General features: G+C 36.5%; 1 protein-coding gene across 7 annotated transcripts in view; it reads left to right on the top strand.

Moving 5' to 3' along the window:
- ANO4 (anoctamin 4) overlaps positions 1-12,059 on the top strand; it is a 1,520,875-nt gene that overhangs the window by 1,371,651 nt on the left and 137,165 nt on the right. For all 7 annotated transcript variants that reach the window (XM_044087781.1, XM_044087780.1, XM_044087779.1 and 4 more), the window contains one exon: positions 11,609-11,728. In XM_044087781.1, the coding sequence (XP_043943716.1) occupies positions 11,609-11,728 (120 nt within the window). The remainder of the gene's footprint in view (positions 1-11,608; positions 11,729-12,059) is intronic.

Raw genomic sequence — 12,059 nt, 5'->3', positions numbered from 1 at the left:
TGCTGTGAGAAAGATTTTGCTTCTTGACAGTGATTTAACTTTGAATAAGGACATTGAGATTTGTCAGATATATCACCTTACAAAAAAGCACACAAATATGCTTACAAATGAGAAATCCATGCTTCCAGTATCTTCTAGTGCTCATGTTGATAGTATGCGGCACATGAGTAAAAGAAACATGCCCAAGCACATGCCAGTAATAGTAAGCCCTGTAACAGTCAGTGGGAGTCTGAGTCATGAGTCTAAAAGAGAAAAGTGCCTAGCTTTTGGTCAACAATGCCACAAATGCAATAAGTAAAATCATTTCAAAAGGTTTTGTAAATCAAATAAGGGACATTCTTTTATTAAAAGAAAACATTCAAAGAGACAAGTTGATCAATTAGAAAGCTGTGACCCTGCTTTTTATGTTGATGGTGTGTCAGTGTTTAATGAAACAGTCAATACAGTACATTTACGGGCAAAGAAAGAACACAATGGGTATCGTCCGTGGTGGTAGCTCATAAGAAAAGCTCAGATGATATCAGAATATGTATTGGTCCACAAGATTTGAACAAAGCACTGAAAAGACCTCATCATCCAATGGGTACAGTCAAAGAACTCACTGCCCTTTCTGTCTTAGATGCAAACAGCTTATTTTGGCAAATTTTGCTTGACAAGAAAGCCTTGTTGCTTACCACTGTCAGTACTCCTTTTGGCAGGTACAGATTTTTGAGAATCCTATTTTGGAGAAATTCTGCCAGTGAAGTCTTCCACTGTTCAATGGAGCAAATTTTTTCTGGGTATCCATGTGCTATTATAGTAGAAGATATTCTAGAAGGAGGTAATTGTGAAGCTGAGCATGACAGAAACCTCAAGAAAGTTCTGGAAAGAGCACGTGAAGTAAATCTTAAGCTGAATCCTCAGAAGTGCAAATTCAGGATACAAGAAGTTATTTAAGTTGATCACTTATTTACCAGTTCAGGCTTATGACCAGATCCTTCCAAGCAAACAGCAATTCTTGAGATGCCGGCTCCAGACAATGTTTAAGCCCTACAACATTTTCTTGGCATGGTTAACTACCTAGGCAAGTTCATTCCAGACTTTAGCCAACTTTCAGCACTACTCAGAGAGCTGACACACAAAGATGTATCTTGGTCATGGTTAGGATAACATCAGAGAGCATTTCATGTCCTGAAACAGAAAATTGCCAGTCCACCAATTCTCAGATACTATGATGTTCACAAATCAGTTACTGTTTCTTGTGATGCTTCAACGTTTGGTCTTGGTGCAGTCATTCTTCAAGAGGGTTGACCAGTAGCGTATGCATCCATAACCTTAACCTAAACTGAAATGTACTATGCACAGATATAGAAAGAACTCTTGAGAATTGTGTTTGCATGTTCTAAGTTCCATGATTATATTTAATGGTAGACCTATCCAGACTGAGACAGATCACCAACTTCTAGTCACTATTTTGAGAAAGCCTATGTATACAGCTCCAGCCTTATTGCAATGCATGATTTCAGTCTTGTCTATAAGAAAGGCAAACTTATTTATCTTGCTGATACTTTATCCAGATCGCTAAGAACAGCATGAAAATGAGAAACTGGATTTTGAAGTTATGGAAGTGAAAAATTTTTCTTCCACACATCTTGGTGAACTTAGAGGTCATATAGCCACAGATCCAGTTCTTCAGAAACTCAACCACTTTATCAGTCGAAGATGGCCTTCGAAGCAATCTTGTTTACTAGTGGACTTGCAACCATATTTTTCTTACAGAGATGAGATTTTGTTTGACAATGGTATCATCATGAAAGGTCTAAAATTAATTGTTCAAAAATCCTTACAACAACAGTACATTACCATCTTGCATCATAGCCACCCAGGAACTGATTCTACCTAGTATTTTGGTCTTCTATGTCACAGGAAATTGAAAGAGTACTTTCATCTTCTTCTGTATGTAATAGTACTAAGTAACCACAAGGATAAGACTGTAGACAAACCAAGAAGTAGAGATATAACCACCAGCACAACGGACTGCTTGAAGACACAAAACTTTATTCCTGTTCAACAGCAAAGGTTAAGCGCTTTCATCCCTAAATATAGGGACTTCCTCAGAACAAATTTCCTTAAATCAACCCAGCCCTTAAATACAATTAAAATCCAGCTATCAGTTAATTAACAATTAAAATTTACTTAATTAAAATATAATAATACACAACATTAATACAAAAAATAAATAAATAAAATCAACCCCATATTATGTTATTGACCTGAAATATTAACCTAAAATATTCTTAAAAACAAAATCCAGATGCAGAGCAGCCACTGACTGAGACGGGGATCCACGCAAAAAGTATGAAATAAGTAAAACCAAGCACCATAAGCGTAATCCCCTGATGGCAATAAAACGCTGAATAAACTTCAAGGAGTAAAACACTGTGTGCACTTCTGCAAGTTCAATAAATATTTATTTCCAAAATAGAGTGAGCGCTTTCGCCAATAGGCTTCTTCAGACTCTTAAAACAAACAAAAGAATTTTAAAAACCTTTATAAAGCCCTCCATGAAATCTCATTGGTTAACGAATGCATCACTATCAAAAAACTCTTTAAAGCAATACATACATCATATATAATACCATTCCATAAATTCAAACCACAAGGTCTGTCAAAAAACTAAAATCCATTAAGTATACATGTTAAAATAGAGCGGAATTCTATTCTGAATATAACTTACATATATATCTGCAGATCTATTGCAACTTCTATCTAAAAAGAAATAGATAAAAATAAAAATAAACAGTAATAAGAAACATTCTGCTTTCAATAATGCCAACAGAGACATCCATCATATTGAGTATAAATGAATTCATAAAATGAAATGACAAATATAAACACAAATATTAAGAAACAGAGGAATGGAGAAGTAACACACTGTAAATCATTTAAATATAAACTATGATGTAGGTGAATACTATATCATATGGAAAATACTACATATAACCTAATATCTAAACATATAAAAGCTAACAAAACGTGATCTAGCTTAATCACATGGAAGAGGTTTGTATCATCATGCGCAATACGCTGCATGTAGTTAAAAGTCCTACCATGTAATAGCACATGAACAAACCTAGACCTAACCAACCAAAAATATATACATTCTATCTATTTATACTTTATTTATCATAACTAAACCTAAATATTGCACGCTATGTCTGTTCTAATAAAACAACTGTATTTAATAAACAGTTAAGTGAACTTTTTCACAAATTTGGTGAGTAGATAGGTAGATTTGAATTCATCTATCATGTTTAATCAATTTAACACCATAAAACCACTGCAAATAAAATTTGACTATAATTCCTAAAGTCAGCAAATGTCAATTTTAAAAGACACCCCTTGCACTCACTCATTTCATAAAACCTCGTGTCAAAAGCTGTTTGATTACTTCACTCTATGTAACCTTCTGCTTTTCAAAAAAGGTTTAATTTGTACCTTGTCATTAAGGCCAGGAGGTATGTCCGATCTCCATCTAATAATCCATTTAGTCTCACTCTCTAGTGTCCTGTTAATCAAATCTCCTCCTCTAAAGCCTTGAAAAGTGGTTTGAATGACATAAAACTTAAAGGTATGATCTACGCCTGCCACTAGGTTAAGCGCTTTCATCCCTAAATATAGGGACTTCCTCAGAACAAATTTCCTTAAACCAACCCAGCCCTTAAATACAATTAAAATCCAGCTATCAGTTAATTAACAATTAAAATTTACTTAATTAAAATATAATAATACACAACATTAATACAAAAAATAAATAAATAAAATCAACCCCATATTATGTTATTGACCTGAAATATTAACCTAAAATATTCTTAAGTTTAAGCACACTAGTAATACTGACATTTTCATTAATGCCTATACATTTAACCGCAACTGCCTTTTGAGTTCACACAAATCTAAATATACATCCAACACTCTACCCTTCATATCTTTTACTATTTGCTGTAACACAAGAAATCCAAAAGTGTGATCATTGTGTGACTGTACATGCCTATTTAAAGCATTAGTGAACTTATGCTTCTTAATATCTAATAATCTAATAAATGTTCACATATTCTCTCTTTAAAGAAAATGTCAGTATTACTAGTGTGCTTAAACTTAAGAATATTTTAGGTTAATATTTCAGGTCAATAACATAATATGGGGTTGATTTTATTTATTTATTTTTGTATTCATGTTGTGTATTATTATATTTTAATCAAACAACAAGTTTTAATTGTAAATTAAATAATTGATAGTTGGATTTTAATTTTATTTAAGAGCTGGTTTGATTTAAGGAAACTTGCGGAAGTCCCTATATTGAGGGATGAAAGCACTTAACCTTTGTTGTTGAACAGGAATAAAGTTTTGTGTCTTCAAGCAGTCTGTTGGGCTGGTGGTTATATCTCTCTACTTCTTGGTTTGTCTGTAATAGTACTAAGCCACATCAACAGAAAGAACCACTTCAGCTAAAACAGATTCCTGAACCACCTCGGTCGACATTAGCTGCAGACATTTTCGAGTGAAATGGTCAACATTGCTTGGTATTAATAGACTCTTATTCCAATTGCCTCAAGATTGACCTACTTCCTAATCTAGTGTCCAGTACTATCATTATTAAGATAAAGCATCATTTTGCAGTCCATGGTAGCCCACACAAAGTTATTTCTGACAATGGTACACAGTTTACAAGCCAGCAGTTCAAAAGATTTGCTGAAGAGTGGGACTTTACTCATGTCATGTGTAGCCCTGAGTGTCCGCAGTCAAATGGTTTGGCAGAACATGCAGTTCAAAGTGAGAAACAATTCCTAGATAAGTTGAAATGAGACAATAGTGATTTTTTCTTGAAGCTCTTGAATCTCAGAAATGTTCCTTGTGATAAACATCTTGGTTCACCAGCACAAAGACATATGCCAAGACAAACCAGAACTACACTACCGATTAGTAGTTTATTATTGGTTCCATGTGTCAAAAATAACAGATCAGTGAAAGCCAATCTATTAAAGAAGTGCTTATCCGAGAAGTCCTATTATCATAAGACCAGCAAACCACCCAATCAGTTACCAGTAGGGGAATTAGTGAGGATGCAGACGTCCAAATGTTTTGATCAGATTGGTGTTGTGAAAAATGTATATCCAGAGCCAAAATCATGCATTGTAGAATCACAAGGAGCAGAATTTTGGTAGAATCAAAAATATTTGATCCCGGTGTCCAAGCCTGTATTGCAGTATCGCACGTGCGAGAAAGACTCTATATCTCAAAGTGAGTTATCCAGCGTTCCAGTTCCAGAACACGTTCCAGTAAATATCCCATTTCCTGAGAAGAATCCCAAAACTCCTGAAGCAACTTGTTCACCAATGACTGTCCCTGTTGCTAAACCCAATTCTGATTGCTATATCACTAGATCAGGTGGCATTTCCAGACCATGTTCCAGATACATGGCAGCTTGGACATAAGGACATGAATTTTGTGTTTATTTTGTATTGTCTATACTATTGCATGTTTCTTTTCAAATATCATTATATCGTGAGCAATTCATTTAAGAGCGAAGATGTAGATCAATGTGTATGTATACCTTTAAGAAGCTTTCTAGGGGCATACGCAAGTGTATAAATACTGAGCATATGCAAGCCTAACTGCCATTTTGTAGTAAGCTGTTGAGATGTAAGCATGCCTGTCTGTGTAATCTGTCAGTTAATCAGTTTGTTTATATTTTGTACTGCTGCTACCCATCCTGATGTGTTTCTGTGTAATAAAGCATGTAAACAAACTACCCCACCTGTTCATCTTTAATGGGAAACAAGACGAGTGACAGTAACTTTTTCAAAAAAAGTCCACCAGGTTGAGTAAGCATGACCTGCCATTGACGAATCTAAACTAAGACCTCCAGTGTATGGAGGTTCCATATGTCTTTATTGATTAGTTCTATGATAGTTCTTTCAATGGCTTTGCATATGAGGCTGGTCAGATTTATGGTTCAGTAATTGCCTGTATCTGTGGAAGGTCCTCCTATATGCAGAGGAATGATTGTAGCTGTTCTCCATTGACTTGGTACAAAGCCTGTATGAATGCTGAGGGCGAACATTGTAGTTGGGGGGTTGGGGGTGGCTACATCATGCTTCATGCTATTTAAGATGCATCAAGGGATATTGTGAGGACCCATCAGAGTGGTACTTTTAGCTTTTGATGGTGCTTCCAGGACATGGTCTTGTGTGATGGCTGCACTTGAGTCACTTTCAGATATATCATGTAAGATAGCTGGAGGGGCAAGGCCGGGATAAAGTTTGAGCTGAATTTATCAGCCAGCAGGTTAGCTATATCTTTAGCCTCAGTGGAGGTAACATCCTTACTCTTTTTTTCTTCACTCACTTCCAAACTTCAATTTATCTCCCCGACTTTCTTTCTAAATATCCCATAAACCACTTTTTTCTCCCACTTCATATTGCAATTCCTGTTTATATTATGCTAACTTACTTTTAATTTCTCTATAAACTGGCTAAATGTCTCCAAATATTAAATGATTGTCATATAAGTAGTATCTGTTCTTAACCAATGTTTTCATAGTATTTGTAATTTGGTATAATTATTAAAACTGTAGATACTTTTGTATTATTTTTGAAGATTTTAAAATTATTATTCTTAAAATGTTTTTGTAATACTTTATAGCTTTTCTCCCTGGGCAGCTGATAATGGGCACCTACCCAGTCAGACTTTCCAGGAAATCAAATGTCAGTAAATAAATACATACATAAATAAATAAATAAATAATAACACATAAACATAACGTAGCACTAAATGAACTCCCCACCCACCACGTAATTCTCCTGTCCTTAATACAGAATTTTGTCAGCTCCACTTTCGTTTGTATTCAGTCCCTAGCAGATAAAGATTACAGATAGCCACACCACACACTACTCAGCTGCTGAAACAATCAGACACATTTATTATGTAGAGTCCTTTTACCTCATAATTAGCACTTGGCACACATTTATTATGTACACCTGAGACCCCAATTGCAGAGAGGTTCCTAGCTCATAAAGGTTATATGTACCTATCCCACCCATGATACAGACCCATTCCCCTAGAACAGCATGTACATCCAGCCCCCCTACCACCTTGCAGTCCGATCTCCCAGCACTGCCATAACATGCTGTCTCATTTATTTCTATATGCCACAATTTCATGCAATCAGCCATTTCATAAACAATTACTAATTCCTGTTTCATTGCAATGTTGTTGTATCATACCTCTAAACCTGCAAACATTGAAAAATCAGAGCAAAGACTCTTGAAAAATTGGAATATCCAGCTAAAACTCTGGACATTTAATTAGCATAAAAATTGAAAACAAAATAGTACATAACTCTTCCCACTTCCATTAGGAATGTTGAATAGTAATCAGAAACACGTTTAAAAACAAAAAGTAACACAGATGATGGAAAGATATAAGAGCATTATTAAGAGATAAAGTACAATCTGTAGACTTTAATAAACTGTATCACAAAATTCTACCACACAAGGTCTTTTATTTTGGCTTCAGAAAAGGAAGTTGTAAGATGAGCATTTCTTTAAATTATTGTCACTACTATGTTGGTCATGTGGTGTGGCTTTCTGTGTACTAAGCAGCTTCAAAAATCACATATAATGAGGAGGATTCAGAAAATTGTGTGAAGGGGTAAATCAAACCTGAAAATAGGGACGTGCCTCTAGAAATAGGGACATCATAAATCAGGCCTAAAATAGGAATATGCCATCAAAATGGGGACATTTGAGACATCTGTGTTGCGCAAATATTATTGGACTAAAAAATGCTGTGCTATTAAATCTTGTGTAACTCCAAGCAGCAAAATTAAATTCCTCCTATCCATGTCTTAAATAGGACAAAGGTGGTTGAGAGCTGCCGTGTCATACTGTCTATGGCATGTCAGTTCCCACCATGCCCATTTACTGCCCTATTCTGTATGTACTGACCAGCTGCAGGGGACACCAACTTTGTAAATATCTTTTCTTTCAAAAGTGAGACCAAACACTTCCAAGTGTTATTTTACTGAAACATGCTAACTTCTCATGTGTAGATATTCAGAAGGTTCTCCTTTCCACAAGATAATCTAAAATTAAGGGAGTACCTAGGATGTTTTGAATTTTGCACCATCTTATACACCAACATCGTGAGTGCGGTGTCCTCCACCTAAGTGTGCCCAATTCCCCATGCATAAAGGTTAAGAGTTTTATTTTACAGGCTCACCATCCAGGATTCAATCCTGACCTCTGATCACTGTCTATGTCAGGTTTACATGTTCCTGACATAACTATGTGGAGTTCCTCTCACCAGACAAAAAAAAAACATATTGGATATTTCCACCACAAGGATGGTAGGTGCTAGGTTCAAACCCAACCCTCCTTGTTGAATGTGGGAAGTGTTTCCTCTAATCCTCCTGTATTACTTATGCTGACATTCTCCTATTATACGCTTATCAAACTGGTTCATCATGTATGGATCTTCGAAGAATGGAAAATGTCATTAACCAGAGAGAATCCATACTGGACTGGACACTAACCAACTATCCCAAACAAAACTATACAGTAGGCTGCCTCCCAGATGACTTAAGTGATCATCTCCCCACCTTCCTACTCCAGAAACACTCCAATCACCCCAAACCAGTAGTCTACAAATTTGTACGGGATGACCGTAACCTTACCCCACGATACCTAAATACTGTCCTAAGCCACTGCAACTGGGAACCACTACGGACACTCGGGTTAGACCAGGCAGTAGACTACTTCAATACAACCTTCTCTAACATCCTTAATAGTCTAGCTCCCAGCAGAAAGATCAGAGTTAAAGCCACCTACGCACCCTGGCTAAATAGAGACACCAGAGCCTTACTAAAAGCTAGAGATAAAGCCTGGAAAATCTGGAAAACTGACAAAACCCCTAGCTCCAGACAATACTATCAACAGCTTAGAAACAAGGCCAAGGCTGAATCCAAAATAAACAAACAAAACTATTTTCTTAGCACCCAAAGGAAATATTCAAATAGTCCAAAAAAATTCTGGCATGCCATTAACTCCCTACTAAAGCCAGGCAAAACCACAACCCCAGCACCCATCTCTACTAACAATACCCTAGACACAGCTTCTCAATTTAATAACCATTTTACTAAATCCATCTTAGCCTTGTCCAGTCAAATAACCAAAAACAGTCTACCTCAGTCACAACATAACCTATTCCACACCACCCCCTCTTTCAGCCTATCACCAGTGCCCACCTCAACTATCAAAAACTCCTCCTAAAACTAAAGCCAACCACACTAGCAGCTGATAACATACCTGCTGCATACCTAAAATGGCTAGTGACTCCTTATCATATCCTGTCTCCATCCTTATCAACCGCTCCATACTAGAATCCTACATACCCAAACTCTGGAAAGTATCTCGCATCATTCCTCTCCATAAAGGAGGTAATTCTTATGAATTCTCCAACTACCGACCTATTGCCATCCTTTGCCCCTTATCCAAAATTCTTGAGAAATGCATCCACTTGCAAGTGATGACATTTCTTAACACACACAATCTACTATCTACCACACAACACGGTTTCCGTCCACATCACAGCACTACCACAGCCCTTTTATCTTTCACTAATTATATAAACCTTCACAGGAATGATAACAAATATGTATCAGCCATTTTCCTAGACCTCTCAAAAGCATTTGATATGGTCTCCCACTCCATTCTACTAGACTCACTAACATCATTATCCTTCACCTCCTCTACTATAGCCTGGTTCAGAAGCTACTTGTCTGACAGGCAACAATCAGTCCAGTGGAAAGGAACTCTGTCTACACAACTTCCAGCCACCATAGGTGTCCCACAAGGCTCTATACTGGGCCCGCTGTTGTTCTCTATTTTCACAAATAACCTCAAATGCTCTACACAACATGCTACACTCATACAATATGCAGATGATTCAACTCTGATCTGCTCCGCCTCATCTCCCACCACCCTACGTACACTCACTCAAGATACCTTTATCTCAGTAGAAAAATGGATATCTGGGATCCAACTAATTCTAAATCCCAAAAGACAAAACTGCTACTATTTACCCCTAATAGATAAAAAACCCTCTCCTTTACCATAACCTCTAATGACGGCACCACCATCTCCCTTCTAACCACACCAAACTTCTGGGCATTGAAATAGATAATAATCTCCACTTTGATGTTCATATCTCACATACCATAAAACTAGTACACAAAAAACTAGGCTTCCTGTACAGGCATAAGTCCTTTCTCTCAAAAGCAAGAGTCACTCTTGCACAAAGCCACCTCCTCTCAACTCTATTATACGCAGCACCAATCTTTACCCAAATCAGACAATGTGACCTAGACAAACTAGAATCATGCTACAATAAAATAGCCAAGTTTGCTACTAACTCAACCTATAGAACCCATCACTGTGCTGCACTAAAAGAACTAAAATGGCTTGAGCTACCACAGCAACTTAACTATCACCAGCTGGGCACAGCCTACAATATTCTCAAATATCCTGAAAAAAACCCCTGATTATCCAACCTACTTACTATCTATACTACAAACCGATACCTAAGATCCAGTGAAAAATCTCTCCTCTCCATCACCAAGGCTAACAATAATGCAGGGAAAGCGCTCTACTCCCACACCGTTGCCAGAAATTGGAACTCTCTTCCCCTATCTGTGTCCACTGCCCCCTCCACATCCATATTCAAAAACTCCTCAAATCGCACCTTCTTAGTACATGGTTATGCCCTTGTATCACATAACCCTACCCATACTACTATTAACTCCCCAAATTCCTCTCTGATCACATGCTGGAGCTCTGATCCCCTGTAGGCTTGGTCATCTGAAAGGGTACTTTTAACTGTAGAATCCTACTTGATATATTTTCTTTTCTTACCAAAGTATGACTGACATTGTCTTTTTACCCATGTTCTATATCTTTTACCTGGAGTGTTTTTATTAATTCTTGTTATATTACTATGCTCAGTATACATGATGTAACCTGTTTTTGTGTATTATGCTGGATGTACTGTATTTGTATAACTTGATGTTGGAGCTTTTCTCCCCGGGCCTCCGCTGAAAATGGACCTGGTCCAGTCGGAATTTCCCGGTTATCAAATGTAAAATAAATAAATAAATAAATAAATAAAGTCTTCTTAAATACGTACATTTATGCTTTCTGACATACTTTTTCAATAAATGATTTTCTTAACTTTACATCTAAAAAAATGTAATCTATCTGCATGTATTTTAATGGCTGGGAGATGGAGTCATCATGTTTGATTGGAATCTTAGTACACTCATTCGGGAAAAAAACAGTGAAAACAGAGATTTGCTTCACATAAATGATGCATTTTTCCATATTATGCTGAGTCTAGTCATGTGCACTAAGTTAATGACTTATGCTACAGAATTGTAACAAGCCAGTGATAATAAAGCAGCAATGTACATCTTGAATACTTACATGTAATCATTACAAAACAGGAAAAAAGCAGTAGTAGTGAGTTTAAATGTTCTGTTTGTTGTTTGTTTCTCTCGCCTTTGCCAATTTAGATGTATGGTTGGCTATGTCAACTCTAGCTTATCAGTCTTCCTCGTGTCAAATTTTGAAAATCGCTCTGAACCTTTGTCAAATAGAAGTGATCATTCTGGGACAGCAACTAAATACTGCAGGTAATTAAAAATGTCTATTGCAATACTGACACCAACATTTCTGACAATATAGTAAGCAAAATATTGCATTAATTATGTAAATGACAAGCAAATTGTATGTCTTATAAAACAGTACAGTGAATCAGGATTAGAGTTAGGTGTTGGTTACTTGCTTTTCTTAAATTTTAATGAATATTTCCTACTTGCAACTTTCCTACAACTTATGGCATTGACAAATGTTCTATGAGAAAAGGTTACATAACTTTTTAATCTAGAAACACTTTTGTAAATATTCTTATGTGGTGGTCCATGCACTAGCATTTCGGTTGTGATAGGTAAAGACAGCTCTAAT

Source organism: Protopterus annectens, chromosome 11.part0 (assembly GCF_019279795.1).
Source record: "Protopterus annectens isolate FY-2018-M chromosome 11.part0, PAN1.0, whole genome shotgun sequence".
NCBI classification, from domain to species: Eukaryota; Metazoa; Chordata; order Ceratodontiformes; family Protopteridae; genus Protopterus; species Protopterus annectens.
Note: the sequence above shows the minus strand (reverse complement) of the source record. Positions and strands in the feature narration are given on the sequence as shown.